The 20,529-nt window shown below is 38.6% G+C and overlaps 1 protein-coding gene across 1 annotated transcript in view; it reads right to left on the minus strand.

Moving 5' to 3' along the window:
* LRRC1 (leucine rich repeat containing 1) overlaps positions 1-20,529 on the minus strand; it is a 130,103-nt gene that overhangs the window by 37,502 nt on the left and 72,072 nt on the right. Inside the window, exons 3-4 of the mRNA XM_041773353.1 lie at positions 11,304-11,382; positions 7,290-7,379 (exon numbers count right to left, since the gene is read on the minus strand). Of these exons, the coding sequence (XP_041629287.1) occupies positions 7,290-7,379; positions 11,304-11,382 (169 nt within the window). The remainder of the gene's footprint in view (positions 1-7,289; positions 7,380-11,303; positions 11,383-20,529) is intronic.

A 20,529-nucleotide genomic window follows, 5' to 3' on the forward strand; every position in this document is an offset into this window, starting at 1 on the left:
CTCCCAGCATGGAGCCTGCTTCTCCCTCTGCCTGTGTTTCTGCCTCTCTATCATGAATAAATAAATCTTAAAAAAAAAAAAAAAAAGTCAATTTCTGGGAAAAAAAAAAAAAAGCCAGCTAGAATTTTGATGGAAATTGAGTTGAATCAAAAGATTAATTTGGGGAGTATTGCTATCATAACCATACTAAGTCTTCTAATCCATAAATACAGGATGTCTTTCCCTGTATTTAGGTCATGTTTACCTTCTTTCAACAATGTTTTGTAGTTTGTGTGTCTTACATTTCTTCTGTTAAATGTATTCCTAAGTATTTCATTCTTCTTGGTGCTTAATAAAGGGAATTGTTTTCTTAATTTCATTTCTGGTTTGTTTAGTGCTAGTATATAGAACTAAAATTGATTTTTACATACTAATCTTATATCCTGTAAGCTTGCTGAATTCATTTATCAGCTTTAATAGCTTTTTGTGGATTCCTTAGGATTCTCCATATACAGGATCATGTTTGTCTGCAGGCTAACCCATTTTTGAAAAGTAAAAATTTCAGTGTGGGATTACTTGAGTAAAAATTGATACAACTGATCTCAAGAAAAATATTTTTTCAGGGATTCCTGGGTGGCTCAGAGGTTTAGCGCCTGCCTTTGGCCCAGGGTGCAATCCTGGAGTCCAGGAATCGAGTCCCACGTTGCTCCCGGCATGGAGTCTGCTTCTCCCTCCTCTTGTCTCTCTCTCTCTCTCTCTCTCAAGAATAAATAAATAAATCTTTAAAAAAATTTTTTTCATAGCATGCTTTTTGAAAGATAAATTCATTCACACTTTGTACCAACATTTAAAAATGCCTTAAAACAAAAGTATCTCTCCTGGTTTTACCAGTGGGATCGTCCAAGAGGTATTAGTGAGAGTAAAGCAAAAAGTCATCATGCACTAAGCACTGTTTTCTTTTTTTTTTTTTTTAAGACTTTATTTATTCATGAGAGGCAGAGAGAGGCGGGGGGGGGGGGGGCAGGCAGAGACACAGGCAGAGGGAGAAGCAGGCTCCATGCAGGGAGCCTGATGTGGGACTCGATTCTGGGTCTCCAGGATCACGCCCTGGGCCAAAGGCGGGCACTAAACCGCTGGGCCACCGGGGCTGCCCTAAGCACTGTTTTCAAGGGTGTATCTGAAAAGTCAATCTTATTCAACAGTGTTCTTAAAGCATACCCAAGACTGGGAACTTTACAAAGACCCTACTGAATACTTTCCTCCTCAGTTGCTGCCCTTCTATACTAACTGGCAACTTCAGTGATATGTAAAGTCATTTACTTAATTTTGCCCCAACATTTTCTAAAAGAGATATAAGATATCTTTATCAAGTACAAACATGTAAAAAATTTTCATGAAATAGAAAATGCAGCTTCTTCGTGGAAGAAATGAAGTTCCAATCCCAGATCTTCCACCCACCAGCAACACAAACCTGGGCAGACTACTTATCCCCATTTCACAGACAAAGGTAATGAATGAAACTCAGGATGGTTAACAATGACCATGAGTAGGCATGCTATATAGACCACAGTGTATGTGCCTAACAAAGCACCCATCCACTTGTAAGTGTCAGCAACATGGCTCCTCCAATTCCTTAGTTTTCTTTAGCATATGGATATTAATACAACTGCTCTATCTCAATGATCATCAGAATTAGCTATGAGCTTTCTTACAACAAGAGCAGAAAAGGAAATGTGATAAATGTCAGAACTGATATTCAAAGGAAGAAGCTTGAGGCACCTGGGTGGCTCAGTTGGATAAGTGTCTGACTATTGATTGTGGCTCAGGACACGATCTCAGGGCCCTGAGATCAAGCCCTGCATCCAGGGGTTCTACGCTCAGTGTAGAGTCTGCTCAATATATCCTCCCTCTCTCTCTCTCTCTGTCTCCCCACCCCCATCCTTCCACGCCCCCCCCCCCAATGCTTCTGCTCTAAACATATACATACATACACACAAAAAATCTTAAAAGGAAGAAGCTTACCAGTTCTTCTGGTGAGGTTTTTTTTCCCCTAAAAATACATATTTAAATCTTTCCCTAATGGGTCCTTTACCAGGGAAATTAAGCAATATTAACGGACAATAATTATTCTTCATTAGAAGGTTTCAGAGTAATGGAAATAGGTTTTGTTTTTTGTTTCCACTGTTGTTTCTTTAATTAATCATATAGCATTAAGCCAGAAAAGTGACTGTATAGGAATAGGCCAATGTGGCCCTCACAAAGCTTTACTGGGTTTGTCTACAAAGTCAGATTGGAAGCCAGCAGAATGAAGGAGATAACACTGTATGCCTGGTCACACATACTCATTCCATAGGCCAGAGCAACACCAAGGTTGGTGTTGAACAACCAACCTAGTTGTGTAGAACAACTAGTTGTGTAGAACAACTAAACTTCTGTGTACAGATAAAGGACTAACGCACTTATTGTGTGGGCAGTAAAATGTCGGTCAGGGAACCTGTGCATTGAGGATCTACTTTACTTCTTCTCATCATTGGAGAAGGCTTGACAAAAGAGGTAGAATTTCAATCATTTCATGAGGACAAACCCTGGTCAGTTGGTAAAGACAGGAGACAAAAAAAATTTTAAAGTTCACGGTCACAAAAGGCTTTGAAGCTTTGCATTCAGTTTGAGTAGAGCTTGGTGGGTCTACGTCATGGTAAAACCTCCACAGTGTGTACAATATAGTACTACTGAGCATCTGAAATAGTGGTCTCCAAACTTAACTTGAAAATTATTTGTTGCAGACTTTTTCTTTTTTTTTGCTGCAGACTTTTTTAAAAGCAAATATTATATGCAACATCAATACAAAAAAATTAAAAATCTAATAATAGATCTGTGCTGGCACAAACAAGGATCAGCAGAGACCACCCAATGGAGCACTGTTTCTCACTCTCCAGTCTTCACTGGAACCCCTAGGGACCTGAAAAAGCAGAATTTAAGAACCACTGGTCAGCTTAACTGACTACCAAACATTCTCTTCTAGAATGGTAGCCCTAACACACTTAAGAGTATACCTTTGTAATTGTCACATTTGTTTTTAAAATACACAGATGTATTTTACTTTTTAGAGATTTGTTTTTAAAATACACAGATATATTGTACTTTTTATTTTATTTTTATTATTTTTTAAGATTTTATTTATTTATCCATGAGAGACAAAGACAAAGACAGAGAGAGAAGCAAGCTCCTCACAGGGAGCCTGATGTGAGACTTGATGCCCGGATCTGGGATCACACCCTAAGCCAAAGGCAGACGCTCAACTGCTGAGCCACCCAGGCATCTCTGTAGACGTACTTTTTAATATTTTTAAGAAAATATAAAGCACTTAAAAATATTTTGTTATAAATACAAAAATTTTCTGGGCTCTCAATAGAAAGAACACTGTATTATGTAGCAAATCCTTTGTTTTACATTTCGGGACAAAACAACTGATTCTAAATTGTTTTAATACTGGTATAATGGCTATAATAGGTGAAAAAAGTTCTTCACAAGTTGCACTGATTCAAGAACTATATTCTCAGTTGCATTTATTAAATTGTCATACTAGTTTTTAAGAAGTTATACTATATGTTGGCAAATTGCACTCCACTAAAAAAATATGCAAAAAAAGGAGAAGGAGGAGAGCAAAGGAGAATTACAGAGAAAAGCCACCATGAGAGATGGAAGACACTTACTGACAGCTTTCCACCTTCTGATTCCAGTTCCTTCCTGAGACCCAGATGCATTTCTGCCTTTGGGCTCTGTGAAACACCCTATATCTATACAATAAATTCCTCTTTGCTGCTATAAATAAATAAATGAAGGAAGGAAGGAAGGAAGGAAGGAAGGAAGGAAGGAAGGAAGGAAGGAAGGAAGGAATTTCCCCTGCTTATGGTAAGGTCTTTGTTGAAATTCTGTTGATAAATCACCACCTTCCCTGACATCAATCACTTCTTTATGAAGACTCATCAGAAGTTGCTATGTTTTTGTATTTTTAACAAAAGAGTTCTAAAAACAAAATCTACTGAAGGTGAGTTAGTTTCTCACTCATTGTTAAATATCACCTTTACTTTGAAGGCCAAGGTATGTGCTGATGTGCCATCACAGAAAAGGGTGAGCAAATCTGGGACATTCTAACTTTTCTGTAAGAGGAAAATGTGTGATTTTGCATGAGGTAACCAGTATACTCCTCCATGGTTCAAAAGATTTTCATGATTATTCCTCATCGCGTTGCAAAGTATTATGAGGATTCTATTTGAGAGACTCACTTATTAAAGTAACCATACTGATGGTACCTGGCGCACAGCCATGTAGTGTAGGGTGTGAACTGAAGTGCTTTGCAGCCCCTCAAAAGCATGACCATCTGTGTGACGCTGGCTTCCTCCCACACACCAGTGGCTGAAGCCCTGAACTCCCCAATACTCATAATAGTGCCCTCAGGGATTCAGGGGGGCAACTGTTTATGGCTATTGTGCACTGAGCCACCCAGGGAAGCAGCAGTCAACTCACAGGAGCACCACAGAATACTCTACACTTGACAGAGACACAGCAGTCCTCAACATCTGTTAGACACCATGTGAACTGCAAGCTCGGATCATTCGGTTTCCACACCAGACAGCATGACATTCCTTCAAGGACATCAAATCTTTGCAAAGCTGGGTTTTCAATGACAAAAGGCAAGTAGCAAGTGAAAACTCAGTGGCAGTGTGTGGAGTAATGGAAACATGGGACTGAAACCAGAAGAGTCATGCTCCGGTTCCAACTTCACCACCAGCCATCAAACTCTTCCAATTACCTGACCATCGACAAACCAAACACACTATGGGACAGATGTCCACTGGTGGTCCCAGCTTTGAGGCACTGCAGTTGGCTTGCCTTAGATAAGGCTTCACTCTCTCCTCCAGGCTGGACACTCCTGCCCATCATGAGGGGGCTCATGTCTTTGATGAATCCATAGCTTTCCTAGTTGATGCCAAGTACCGTGCTAGGTGCCGAAAAGAGAAATTGAGGTTCCATTTTCAAAAGGCAGACCCTGAGATGGCTGAGTCATTTGGCCAAATAAGCAGAGTTAATTTCTACAACTCCCACTTGAGAATCAACAAAGATAATAGTAAGTAGGATCATTCAGATTGCCATTTTGTGTTCTTTTCAAATGTTTTTGGAATATCAAATGTTTGTGCTCTATTTACAAAACCATACTATCTCTGAGTAGTTGTTTGGTTACTAAATATTTGGTTTGGTGCTCTAAAGAAACCATTTGGGAATCCTCTGGGAAAGTGAAAAATTGTTTTCATTAGGAAAGTTCATAAGTTTCAAATAATGATTTGCTTAAAATGTAGTATACTTATGCATATATGCTATTTCCTCAACAATTCACCACCATTTTAACTATTTCAATGGTCTTTCCAGCATGGTCTAGGAAACTAGAGGTGCCCCATACTCTCAAAGAGTCTGTTTTTTGTTTCTTTCTACTAAGTGAAAACTCATTACTTTAGTGTGCATAAATCTTGAATTCAACAGGTGGAAATCAGAGTATTTTGTTTTGGTTAAAAAAATAATAATCAGAACAGAAAACTCCCTATTTCCCATTTATTTTCATAAATGGACCTAATAGAAATCAGTTGATTCACTTATCTGCCCCATATTCTTATTTCCTGGGTGATGATACACCACAGGGTTCAAGTTCAGAGTGACAGTTTATTTTGGAAGCAATCATTATACGTAAGGCTATAATAGTAACACAAGATGATTCAGCCTAAAATCAAAACAGAACACTACCCTTATTACTGACAGAATATGCAGATACACAAGAAATCCTAAACATTGACAAAAACAGTTACAGGTACTAACAGAAGAAAATGGAATAAAAGATATGTAATTTATTCTAAAATGATTATTAAGTAACATTTTCCGTTAAAACAATGCAGTGGGGAGTGAGAGGGGCACTTTTGTTTAATAAGAATATACTTTCTCTCAAAGTATTCAGCTTTAAAAAAAAAAAAACACATGAATCGGGATAGAAAGGGTGAACACATGGGCAGTGGTAGGCTGAGAAAGAACGGGAAGGAGGGTATCAAGGAAGTTAGATTCCGGAGACTCCTGAGAAGGAAGAGGAGAAAGGGGGGTCAGTTTAGGTATTCAAATGGCTATTATATTCATTAGAAATATATGAATCCTGACACGGCAAAGGTGGTACGTCATGAAATCCACAGTAAGACATTATTGTTCCTTCTGCAGTAGATACCAGAAACTCAGGGTGTACTGGGGGCTTCCTGTCTCCTTCCCCTCCTGAGATGCTAAGGACACAAATATGCATCAGCAAGTCTACTGGCAAAATGTTTAAACAGCTTGCATCTCAGAAAAGCATGAACTTGCCGGCTGAAATGGGTCAGCCGGTTGTCTTCCACCTGCAGAGGAGGGGGAAAAGTTGTCTGTGAAAAATAGTCTACTTCCACAGACCTCTGGAAAGAGACCCTCTGTGGAACAGACATGTGTCAGATACACTGCAGTTCTCAAAAAATGAAGTTTCTGTTTAGTCTTAGAACTCAGGCAGGACAGGTAAAAGCAAGGGAAATCTTTTATGATACTAGGGCACACCGGTCCCCTAGCATTGGCTGACCATGTTGGGCTTTTGCTTTTACAAGCCATCAGCCTGACTTAACCCACTGTATGTTCTGGAGGTATGGAAAAGATCTGCTAAGATAATTCAATTAATTCATATGAGGGAATGAGTAAGAGAGTATTTTTATTTCTTGCCATGGCCATCCTCCCCGACCTCTAAGCCAGGAACGTGGAAATGTGCCCATCTCACCCCATCTGTCTCCCAATTCCACACCTGCTCTCCAGACACACCATTTCATTCCCACCCACTCTTCTCAGGTCTGTGATACACACATACTGGCAGACACCGTGGTTGTCCAGGGGTACTTACTCCAAGTTTTCAATAAAATCACTGAGAATGCTGGTTCCTAACAGTATGTATGACCATGGCTACTTTGTTTGCTTAAGTTAACTACTTTGAAATCCATAGGTCTAAAGAACACATCCAAACAAATTAGGTATTTTACTTATAACAAGTAGCATTATCTTTTTTCACCATTAAAATGTAGGGGCAACTGAAAGCAAAAAAATACTGGAGTCCAGCTAAGATCTTTCTTGAGGGTAGGTTCAAGATTGGATAAAATGCTTTCTGAGTAGAAAAATAAGAGCTGTAAAAGAGAGGGAGGCTAGAGTTGACACTCTAAATACTCTTTCACTCTGATATATACAAACCTTATCACATAAAAACTTACTTGCCAATATTTTCAGGCAGGGACTGCAGTGAGATGTCATTTACAGAAAGACATGTCAAATTCTGTAATTCAGGAAAGCTTTCTGGAAGTCTGAAACAGCAATGACAACAAAATGTCATTAACCGAAAAAGAAAAGCACATATACAGTATATACTAAACATAAATATAACGATTTATCCCATATGCTAATTAAAATAACCTCCTAAAAATTACATTATAAAAGGCATGTTTGTCTTGTCTGCCTAGATAGAAGACATTGATAAGGAAAAAAACCAAGACTCGGTTTCCCAGAAGTAGAGAGACATGATAAATGCTTGTCAGGGTGATCCAGAAATAATTACAGAGGAAAGATACAGAAGCTCTCAGAATAAAGGAGAAAAGATGCTGTGGCACTGCCCAGTGCCTCATGGAAGAAAAAAAGACAAATAGTTGCTGTAGTTGCAAGTGTCTTTGAGTTAAAACACCTTATTGATCAGCAGAAAACAAAGAGAAAGTTTTGCCCACAAGATTATAATAAAACACAGGAGAGAAACTTAATAATTTTTTTCTGTAGATTATAAGACCCAGGATAAAGCTATGGATTATTTAGAATTGATCAATTGACAGCAATTGCTACTTTCTCAATATTTTTCTTTTAACTTGATTTAAGATGCCAGTCACTTGAGATAATTATATGTTTCACTATATTCTACATAAAAGGAAATTTTTTATACTTCCCTTAAACTCTACTGAAGAATAAGGTTTCAAAATAAAAGTATTCAAAAACTTACAAAGAAAGTTCATTTTCAATATTATTATGGTTACCTTCAGTAACCGAAGGAAAAAGAAAACTAAAGTTAAAAAGATTTAATTGCATCTAAAATGCCAAAGATCTTTATACCTAAATCTGCTGATACAGATAACAGAACACATGACTCTTTTTTTTTTTTTTTTTTTTTGGTGGGGGGAGTAGAGAGTTCTTGCTTTAGTGATAGTCTCCACATTTGAATCTTTCATTTTTCCTCTTTCCAAATTCCTTTTAAAAAAATATTTATTTATTCGTGAGACACAGACAGAGATAGAAGCAGGCTCCCTACGGGGAGCCCCTTGTGGGACTCTATCCCAGGACCCCGGGATCGTGCCCTGAGCCAAAGGCAGACACTCAGCCACTGAGCTACCCAGGCATCCCTCTAAGTTCCTTTTTTTTTTTAAATTAATTTATTAATTAATTAATTTTAAGTTCCTTTTTTAAAAACCAAAATCTAGGTTACTGTTTGACATAAAATATAGGTAACTTCAAACTTCAAAAGCAAACCCAGGGCCTGTAAGATGAGAGTTTTAGGTAGGATTTTATTATCACTGAAATACGTTCTCAGGAGTGGTTTCGACCAAGTTGAAACCTCTTCCATAGTGTAACAGAGGTAAGATTTTTTTTTATTTTATTTATACTCAAAAAGATGCAACTTTGTGTGTTGCCTGAGTTCACACCTTAAAGTACATAACACTTTATAATTTTAAAACTAGCTAAACTGGGATGCCTGGGCGGCTGAGCAGTTGAGCACCTGCCTTCAGCCTATGGTATGATCCTGGAGTCCCAGGATCGAGTCCCACATTGGGCTCCCTAAATGGAGTCTGCTTCTTTCTCTGCCTATGAGTCTGCCTCTCTCTCTCTGTCTCTCATGAATAAATAAAATCTTAAAAAAAAAAAAAAACTAGCCTTAAACTAGCCAAAAACTAGCCAAAAAAACTGATCTTAAATATAAGGAAAATGTATTTTTAAATGACTGACTTCCTTTTTTTTTTTTTTTTATTAGCTATTATAGCATTAAGAGCCAAACTGGTGTGCATGAGGAGAAAGTGCAGACTTCAGGCTGGGAGAAGGGAATTTTATTCTGAGCTACTGCTCAGAGGTTGCATCATCTCAGGAGGTCATTTAACCTCTCAGTCTTGTTTCTTCAGCCGTAAAATAATTAGGTCAAACTCAATAATTTTTCAGGTCCTTTCAACTCACAGATAAGTCATCTTAATTCTTAAAAGGAATGCACCTGCCAAATCAAAATGGCTTTACTTGTAAGAAACCTCCCAAATATGAAGCCAGGGTAAAAACTGAGGAAAGCCTCCTACATTGTGGGTATGTTCTGGTCCAGAGGGTTTTGAGATAATGCTAAAGTCATGTGTCAGCAGGCATTAGAAAAGGAAAACTAAAGAGGTAGAAAAAGAGATTAACCAATTGAATGTCTAAAAAACAAAAAACAAAACACACACACGTAAAACCTCCAGGGCAGCATAATGAGTATTTCCCAGCTGCCTAACCCTACAAGCTGCCTTAAGGATAAATAGCTTAGTTCAGTTCAACAAATACTTATGGAGTGCTTACTCCATTTCCAGAAATTAAGGTATAGCTGGAGATAAATACAGAGGAAGGTAAGTTAACTTTCTCAGTCTAATTGGGAAGTCTTGGTCAGAGTGATAACTTAAATGTAAATTTTAAGGCTTATGAGAAAAGTATGCATAGAACATCGGAAGCCTAGCAGGGGGGAATATGGGGAGTAAGTAAAGGCTTTCCAAAGAAAGCCTTTGGTATGTACTTTAAGAAAGCCCAGCTGAATGTACACCTGTACACAGGAGTGCAGAAAGAGCAGAGAGTAAAATAAATGATCTATGAGCACTTTATAACAGCAGGGCATGACATCTGACAAAGGCAACCAAGGGCAATGAACATGGAAAGACAGGCCAAGTTCAGATACAGGGCATGGGAGGCTGCATAACACCTGGAGGAGCTACGGCTTTATCTTAAGGAACAGGGAACTATGGAAAGGTTTGAAGAAAAGGGATAACTGTATGGACAATGGTTAAGAAAGAAAACAAGACTTGAGGGCAGTGATGAGTTAGAACTTACTAGAGTTACTATTTTTCATAAAAACGATGTTATTAGTAACATAGTCGCTGAAATTCAAAAGATGAAAATAAAAAAATATTTTATAAAACATATTTACAAAAAAAATAAAACATATTTACTTCTTAAAAATAGCAGATATGGGAAAACAATACTACATAAACATTCCCTAGCACTCCATACCCAGAAAGACCCAAGCAATGGGTGATATGTATCCTAAATTTTAACCTCATCTCAGTTTTACTATATGCTTTAAAAAAAAAAAAAAAAGAACAGAAGGGAAGAGTACATTTCTTCTGAGGTTGCTTACAGAGCCTAGAAATCATAGATATGGACCCACCTGGCCTAGATATACCTCTGGAACTCTTCCTGAAGACTGTCTCTGCATTGCCAGGTGGGCAACAATTCAGCTAACCTGGCAACATAGGTACCTGGAAGCCAGTGATGAGTGGCCTCATGACTCAGTGAGGAGCCACCAGAAGAGGCTCACAACAGTGCCACTCAGCTATGCCCCCAGGCAGTGTGCTATGTCATACTAGAAGGAGCAAGATTGGAACTAGTAGTAAAACAGTGATAGATGGCTTCTTTATGTGGAGGAATAATCCCAAAGAAATCCTCATAGCTATTGCTGTAAGGAAATAGTGATGCCTGCAGAGTGTTTGTTTGTTTGTTTTAAAGGGAGAGTTGGAGGAGATCTGAGATAGTAAGTATGCTTCATTACTGGAGTGGAAAAAATATCCCTTATTAGGACTTTTCCTTGGATAGCTAGAGGGTAAGCTTTCTGGGAGTTTAGAACTCAGTCTTATCCCATAAGACAAGATAACTGATAGCGGATTTATGAACCACTTCAGTGCTTCCTACTGCTTCAGAAATGTACTCCTCATTCCTGTTTTATATACTCCACCGTGCCTCCCCTCATTTGCTACCGATATCCTTTCAATGTTCCATCAACAGCACAGTATGTCTTTCATTGCACAGTGCAATTTATAAATAAATATCTGTGAAGGCCAATCATGATAAAGATAAAGATAGCCATTCCTCTAGGTACCTCCACGATGGGTGACAGGTTGTGTTCATGGCTTGGTTCTTAAAAAGGATATCCTTAGTACTATAGACAGAAAAGCAAGCAGAAAGGTTACCTAGTCAGTGGGTTTCCGCTGAAGTCAGCTATCTGTAGTGCTTTACAGAATGAGATGCTTTCTGGAATTTCAGGAATATCTGTAGGAACAAAGAAAACATCTATCATTTACCACCATTGATTATAGTTTTTACCATCCTCAAGATGAACCAGTCACAAGAGATTATCTAGTAAGTACTACCTCTGTCCAAATGTGGCATAGATTTCTAAAGTATCTTTCTACATTTATTTTATATTTGCTTTCCTAATAGAAGATATCTTAGAAGCACATTAAAAAAATATATTAAAAACCCAACACACATGGACGGACCTTGAAGGCACTACACCAAGTGAAATAAGTCAGAAAGAGACAAACAACATATGCTGTGGAATCTTAAAAACAAACCCCTAAACAACACATGGGAAGAGGTCAGACTTGTGGGTACAAAACGGAAAAATTGGATGAAGGTAGTCAGAGGTATAAACTTCCAGTTTTAAGACAGGTAAGTATTAGGGATATAACATACAACATGATGCCTATAGCTAACATCACTCTATAGTATATTTGAAAATTGGCAGAGGGATAAATCCTATGAGTTCTTATCACCAGGAGAAAATTTTTTTCATTTATTTTATTGTATCTATATGAAATGAGAGATGTTAGCAGAGTCTCTTGTGGTGATCATTTCATGATATATGCAAATCAAACATCATACTGCATACCTCCAACTTATATAACGATGAATGTCAATTATTTCTCAATAAAAGTGGGGAAGAAAAACTACCACTAGGTCTCATCATCCTATCAAAAAGTCATTGATGGCATTCTCATAATTCTCATAATTCTCACTATTTTCACATAGTTGTATCAGGACACAGTATTCTAGAGTGTGCATTTTTAAATTGTGGACTTTCTTCTTCTGATTATAAATGTAACACTTTGGAAAGTACAAAAAACTGCCAAGAAGAAAATAAAAACCACCAACATTTCCATCACCTAGACATAATGTTTTACTCTGATATATTTGTTTCATTGTCATCATACACATGCACATACACAGTATAGATAAATAGATTATATTTGAAAATACTAGATTCATGCTGATTTGGGTTTTTTTCACTGTATATTATTTTACAAACTTTTCCCACCTTTATTTGTCCAAATAGTTCACCATTTTTATTTATTTTTTTTAATGTTTATTTATTTATGATAGTCATACAGAGAGAGAGAGAGAGAGAGAGAGGCAGAGACACAGGCAGAGGGAGAAGCAGGCTCCATGCACCGGGAGCCTGACGTGGGATTCGATCCCGGGTCTCCAGGATCGCGCCCTGGGCCAAAGGCAGGCGCCAAACTGCTGCGCCACCCAGGGATCCCATAGTTCACCATTTTTAATGGCAGAAAACCCACTGCATACATTTTTATACTTCATTTAATCGATCCCTCATTGTTAGACTTTTAGGTTGTTTCCAAGTTCTTGATGTTATATTTATATCCATTTCTGATTATTTCCTTAGGCTAAGCTCCCAGAATTGTAATTACTGTGTTGAAGGCATTAACCACTCTACAGTCCTCGATAAATACTATTAAATTACCTTAGAGGAAGGCAAGTTATACCTATTTATATTCCCATCAGCCATCACAAGGTACCTCATTCAACATCTCTCCTCCTTTCTTTTTCTTACTTTTAAAAACTTCCAATATTGGGGCACCTAGGTGGCTCAAGGTTAAGTGTCCGATTCTTGGTTTTGGCTCAAGTCATGATCTCGGAGTCATGAGATCAAGCCCAGCATCTGGCTCTAACCTGGGAATGGAGCCTGCTTAACATTCTCCCTCTCTCTATGCCCCTCCCCCCAACCTGCACTCTCTCTTAAGAGAAAAATAGCCTGCTAATATTATTGGTAAAAAGAGTCTGGCAACATTTTTATATTCTTTTATTACTAATGAGACTGAATATTTTTCCCTAGGCTTACTGATCACTAAATATTGTGATTTTGAAATGACCAAAATTGTTATATTCCTCTTCCTCTTTCCCTTGGTAGGAAATGTGGGGTTACAGCTTTTAGGGGTTTAAAGGTTTATTTCATAGTATTTAATTTCAAGGATATATTTATTTTGGACATATTAAGGCCTAAAAAAAAAAGTTCTCCTGGTCTCATTCTGTTTCTTCTACTAGTTCTACAAATGCAAGCTGGGCCAAAACATACCCGATATTTCTCAACTGGGGGTGGCAGGAAGAAGGGAGAAATAAGGGGGAAAATGGATGCCCTGGTCTAGCAAACACAAACCAATCAGAAGCTACTTTTAAAATGCTTTAAGTTCAAACTTAAAAGCCAAAATAATTTAAATTTGATTTAATTAACATTCTTGTTACACCATTTTCTGCCTTGCATGGTCATGTAAGACAAGAACACACACAATGATCCTAGTTGCATAAATACAATAGCAATACACACACACACACACACACACACACACTTGAGTCTGGAATGGATTCTTAAAACACATAAGCATTTATGGATCCTGAGGTACAAATACACCAGTAGGCCCTTTTAGATATATTATCTTATTTCACTTCAACATAAATTATTTTAACTTCTATTATAAAAAAAAAAAGGACGCTAACTCTCAGAGAAAGGAAATAACTTCCTCATCATTACAGGCCTATTCCACTGAGTGCCTGACCTTCCCATACTGAGATCACAGCACTGTCGTGCTTAAGAATGAATGAACATAAATCCATTATAGAACAAGCATGGCTATCTATCCAGGCAAGTGAGGCAATAATAACATGCCATGGCTTGCTTTGGTCTGAAAGGTGCTGGTTGTCCTGTGCATGTCATGACAGTCCCTCTTTTGCCACTTCTTCAGGTCTGGTAAGCAGTTCTGTTTTGTTTTAATATTTTATTTATTTATTCATGAAAGAAACACAGAGAAAGACAGAGACATATGCAGAGAGAGAAGCAGGCTCCTTGTGGGGATCATGACCTGAACTGAAGGAACTCAACCACTGAGCCACCCAAGCATCCCTTGGTGAGCAGTTTTTATAAGATTGAGGAAAGAAGCGCACATATCATGCCAGTTGCCTCACAAGTGTCAAAGAAGATCAAGTCAGACACAGAAATATAAATTTTACAGCAACGTGCTACTCTACCCAAAAAACAAACAAACAAAAAAAGCAAGGGAAAGAAAAAGAAGAAAGGTATATCCATTTGGTACCCATCTTTAATATTCCTCAGAGCACTAGAAACATCACCAAAGCCTGGGAAGATGGGCCTGTCAAGGGAACATATGAAAAGTGGCTATGAGAAACTCTGGTCAGGGCTGGTCTGCAATCTGGAGATTTGAGAGGAACAAAAGCAACAGCCAGAGAATAACATGGCTGGACTCAGTCCACACAGAGCTGACTGTAAGGTCTGGTCCTATGTAAGGAAGGCATTCCCTCCTTAGGATAACCTGCTTGTATACACAGAGAAGCAGCAGATGAGCAAACAGAACACAGGTCTCCTGACTCCCAGGACCATTTCTTTCCACCATATGCATACTCTGAACTTGGAAGAAAAAGAATGTATTTGCTTGTACAAATAGAAGCTATAGACAAGAGGAACACCTGGGTGGCTCAGTGGTTAAAGCACCTGCCTTCAGCTTGGGGCGTGGTCCTGGAGTCCTGGGATGGAGTCCCACATAGGCGTCCCTGCTTGGAGCCTGCTTCTTTCTCCCTCTGCCTGTGTCTCTGTCTCTCTCTGTGTCTCTCATGAATAAATAAATAAAATCTTAAAAAAAAAAAAAACTATAGACAAGGATGGCAATGGTGCAGTTTGAAGAGTCCTGAGTACTAATTTGCTTTAGGTTATTAAAAATGTTAGAATAAAAAATTAAGGACAGAAAACATCTACTCAGTCTTAAATACCCAGCTGAAATGTCATACCTGAAAGCACTCAGGAGGAGCAATTGGACCTTCTATGGATCCCAAGATGAAGCTGGATTCCTCCATTCTCAGGCTTCACCTTTGTGAGATCTGTGACAGTTTTAATAATTGTTGACAGTCAATCTCCCTTATAAAACTCTGTGCTCATTGGAAAGAAAGACCTTGTGGGTCTCATCTGTCAGTTTCCCTACAGCTGACACAGTAGTGAACTTAAGCAGTACACAGGTGACAAATGAATGGATGAGAAGCTACCATTACTAAGCCCCTGCAAGCACAAGTGCTCTCTCATGTGAGTCATGAAATATCCCCATCAAGTTAGTGTTATCTTCATTTTACCAGTAAGAAAACTGCTTAGTGCCAGATCTCTGACAACAGGAATATAAAGCTTACAGGTTATTCCCAACTGAAATCCCCTTTGATCCTTAAATTTTTTGCTCAGGACAAATATGAGGTTTGAGAGTAAACATATGAAAAAATATATATAAATAACACCTTCTCAATGAAACCTAGGTTGACTATCAACCTCTTTAAAAAACTAATTTGAATCTTCACCACCACTCTTCATTACCAATTCTTACATTCAATTTTGAAATCCTTCTCATATTCTCTAATTATTGTTCCTGGCCATCTTTTTCTGTCTACATCTATTGTTTTCAACTTAGTTCAGGCTTCAATCATCTAGATGACTAGAATATCCTCTTAAATGGTCTCTACCTGTATTCAATTTGTCCTCTATCAAATCCAAACAGCTGTAAGAGCAATCTGCATCATTTTGGGGGGGGGGGTTGGCAGGTTTGAGCCCTCAGGCAAACTACTTAACCTGCCTGTGCCTTAATTTCCTTATCTGTAAAATGGGTCACTAACAGACATATTTTTTAAAAAAATTAATGCCAGCACATCATACCTTCGGTGTTGCACAAGTTCAGAGAAAATCAGACAAAGGACATTTACACTTTGAACCAACTAAATAAGAGGAGAAATCCAGGCACAAATGGCATGCTGAATGCAGTGAGAAGGTAAGCCCTGAGGAGAGACAGTACAGTATGAACTTCAGGATATCAACATGGGAGTAAACGGAGAGAAGGCTGAAGCGATCTCTTGATAACAGATTACCAAATGTCAGGTTGAGCTATTTACAATTTGCTAGACAAGGAGTTTCCTCTTCTATAAAGAGGGGATAATCACCTCCGGCTTAGGGCTGTCCTAAGGATAAAGCAGAGTAGCATGAATGGCTCTCTGACCTCTTTCATTAATATTTGAGCACGATCAGTAGAGAGGACCACTGGTTTTCATTCAACCCCAAATAATCCGAAGAAGAGTAGCATTATTAATAGAGAAGAGAGGATTTAGAGGGCTTTTGCCATTGTTTTAACTATCTGAGAAGTAGTAATGATTAGCTTCTGAAGAAACATGTATTTACATAAAAATATTAGAAATAATAAATTTTTATCTACTCATTAAGGAATATACCCCAAAACTTCTACTTGCCAGCATTCAGTTGAGTTAGAGCTTCTATAGAAGGCGAAACAAACAAAAAATTTTAATCATATTTTTCACTAATTCAAACTGGCTTTGTCTCTTCTATGTCTAAGAATAAGAGCATAAAATTTGATAATTTACAAAATGTCTGAGAATGATTATAAAATTAAGTAACCTTTTCCCTACAACTTTCTTAAGACAGCCTTTAATTTGGACCCACTCTAAGTAAGCCATCATTATTTCTGGATTAGAATTGCTTCAAATTAGTGAGATACAATTGTGCTTAAAAAGTAAAACTAGCTAATCTGTAGTTTACCAATATGACCATTACTACTGCTTGTATACAGGAAATAGATAATTACTCCTAAACTCTGTCAGTGTAAAATATCTTCAATACCACCAGGCATGCTGGCACCATTAGCCCCAGGGCTTCTAAGACAGAATATAGCTTTTACCACAGATATTATCACTTAAAGAGTGATTTAAAGAGACATCCCCTGCCCTTCCTGGCACTCATAGTCTTATGGACATCCATTTGTAACACTCCAAGCTGGGATTCTAACTTCCCCATTTCCCTGCCCCCACAAATACAGAGGCTTAGTCCACATTCTTCTGTGGGGAATAAGGGCTCTCTTCCCACATGCCCAGAATCCTCATGGTGGACCACACCCTTTCCTGAAAAGCTATTGCCATTTTGGGACCCTCTTGTGATGGAGATAGATTGGACTGGTGGACATCTCCGGTTCCTTCTAAGCATGTGTGAGTTTGCAAACTTCCAGGGCATTTCCTTTCATGGAGGACTGCTCACAGACAACCTGTTTTGACAGTAGCCCTATACATTGCACAAGTTCTTTCAGGATAAATCAATTACTCACTGGCATTTCTTGTTCTATATAAATAGCATCTCTTTTCTTTCTGGGTTCAAGACCTATCTGATGTTAATAAGTTAGAATACTAGGTTCTCTCCACTGATGGCACCATAAAACGCTAAACAAAACAGGAGTCTTAGGTATTTTTGTGGCTGTTCTCTAGGATTATCTAATTCATCTTGACAGCATTTAGATATATGAAGTTGAGGAAGAGTAGGAATGCTTAAAGAAATCAAATTATTACCCCCATCTATTAATTTGTCTTTCTGTAAAATTGCAAAGAATAACATTTTACACTTCTGGGGATATCATGAGGCAATTTATTAAGCTGAAATTTTATTTTTGAAAATGGAGCAAGAGCTCTGCAAGCAATCATCTACACTTATTGCATCAGCACGACTAGCTCTACAGCAAGGTGGCTGTGTTGGCTTCGTTAGTACAAGGTGCTAGCAAGGTCAGAGGACTGGAATCGCGCCAAGCGTGGAGCAGTTTCTTTCCCTGGTTCCAGGCATGCTGCACTCTAAGGACCCTTTATGAAACTTGTGATTGAAAAACAGCCATAGCCGCTGAGCCTTTACTAAGCACTTAGAAGTGTCACACACACTCCTAAGCACTTTGCACAAACAAACTCCTGTAAGTCTTCCCGATAACCAGGAAGGTTCTCTGAAGGAGGAAGGGAGGCACCGCAGAGGTAAGGGCCTGGCCAAGTTTACACTTGGCCGGTAAGCAGAAGGGTCAGGTTCTGAACGTAGGCCTTGTCCCCCCAGAGCCTGTGCTCCTCGCCATAAGCTTGTCTTGTCTCTAAAAAAAACGTGTGAGGTCAAGAGAAACCGCAAAACTCCAACCCGACTGCCCTAGGGCCAAAAGCCGCCGATGAGCACGGCTAGCAGAAAGCCAAAGATAGCACTGCCTCTGAATCTTCAGAAACTCAACGGAAGGGAGCCAGGGGGGAAGTGTACCAGCCCATCTGACAGCATAGGACAGTTTCAAACATTCCGCTTACCAAATTCTTTGATTAAACAAAACCAAATAATCCATTTTCAAGATAACATAATAAAAAATATTGAAGTAACAAAGACGCAGCTTTAAATCTAATCCTGAAAAAAAAAATAAAAAAAAAAATAAATCTAATCCTGTGGGGATCCCTGGGTGGCTCAGCAGTTTAGTGCCTGCCTTCAGCCCAGAGCATGATCCTGGAGTCCCGGGATCAAGTCCCGCATCGGGATCCCTGTGTGGAGCCTGCTTCTCCCTCTGCCTGTGTCTTTGCCTCTCTCTCTCTCTCTCTCTCTCTCTCTCTCTCTCTCATGAATAAATAAAATCTTTTAAAAATAAATTAATTAACTAATTAATTTAATCCTGTGGTATGTCTAATCTTGAACAACTTTTGGCTATGATTGCAGTACCAAAACTAAGTACAGTATTTGATTACGTACACAATATTAAAATTTTCTTCATTATGCCTTGCTTAATGTAGCTCCTACTAGGTAAGAGAAAGAATTAACCAGCACCACGGACAAAAAGGCAATATAGTGTCACAAAATTTCTATTAAACCTTCCTTGAATCTCCTCAAGTAGACTTGAGCCTCTTGGGCCTCCCACAGTGCTCCATACTTCTCCCTGTAAGAACTTTGCTCAACCGCAATTAGCTATAAACACTTACTCAATACCTCGGTTCCCTAATAGATGTGTCCTCTGCTAACTAGCTCAGGGATCAGATCTACAATGTCCCCCACTGGCTCCCCAGCATTTACCACAATGTGGGTCTTTAACAGGAGGGCGTTCAACAATACTTCCTTATTCACTACACTGGGCCTGGATCAGAAGAGAGATCCCAGGGCCAGCATACTCACTTAACAAAGGTAAACGTCCACTGCTCTGAGCCTCGGGTCCCTCAGAAAGGGGATGTTCAAATTACCTGCCTCATCCACCAACCAGGGCTACTGAGAGGTAAAATGAGATAATGTACAGGATAACTTGGTAAAGTACCGAAGTGGAGAGGACTAAAAGCAGGGAGGAAAAAGCAATTCTCCTCAAGTGGCACTGACTGATTTTGAGCAGGGGTCACTTTTTTATATCAGCTTAAAGAGTCTGAGGCATGTGTTTTCTTGCCCTCCTTCACCCCCAACATAAATTTCAGACTGGGCGGGGGGGGATGTTATCAAGAACTTTTGTCAAAAGAGAAAGAACTGAGTCTTTAAATAAGTCTTGGTTATTCATATCCAATCTTAGACAAAGAATCGTGTAATTGCATCGATCATCAAGAATCTGAAGACAGTACCTCAATACCACATCAACCAATGTTAAACCAAATCAGAGACAAAGAAAAAATAATGCAGCATAAACAAAAGGAACCATCACAGAGAAAGCCACCCTGTGAACTGCCCTGCAGAGAAATCCAGGACAGAGACAACCCTAACAGGAACCCAGCAATTCACAAGCATCCACATGGACATCAGAGACTGCTAACCTTACCTAAACTCTGCACTGACATTTAATAATCCACTTCAAGACTTGTTCCAGATGAACAACTGCCCATCAGAGTTTAATTACATTTGTATTTCTAGTCTACAAAGGGAAAACTTATAATGTATAAGACATGACCTACAGGTGAGTCCACCTGGGTTTTCCCTCTCATGGAAACTATCAACATTTATACTGAGTACCTGCTATATTTAACAATCTTAAATACTGAGGATGACACAAGAGAAAAATACAAAATTATAAGGAACTTGATCTTCCCATTCAACATGGTCTCCTCCTGTGAGAAAAGAATTAATTTAGTGGATTAATGGTCTTGCTCAGATACTGAATTTCCCAGACACTAAAGAATCCTGGTAAGAAAATGAGTGCCATGGTTTTTTTTTTTTGATGGTTGAGTAATATTCCATTGTATGTATATGTGTGCATATATTTATTGCATCTTCTTTATCCTTTCATCTGTAATTTAAGAAACAAAACAGAGGATCATGAGGGA

This window comes from Vulpes lagopus, chromosome 1, assembly GCF_018345385.1.
Source record: "Vulpes lagopus strain Blue_001 chromosome 1, ASM1834538v1, whole genome shotgun sequence".
Lineage (NCBI taxonomy): Eukaryota > Metazoa > Chordata > Mammalia > Carnivora > Canidae > Vulpes > Vulpes lagopus.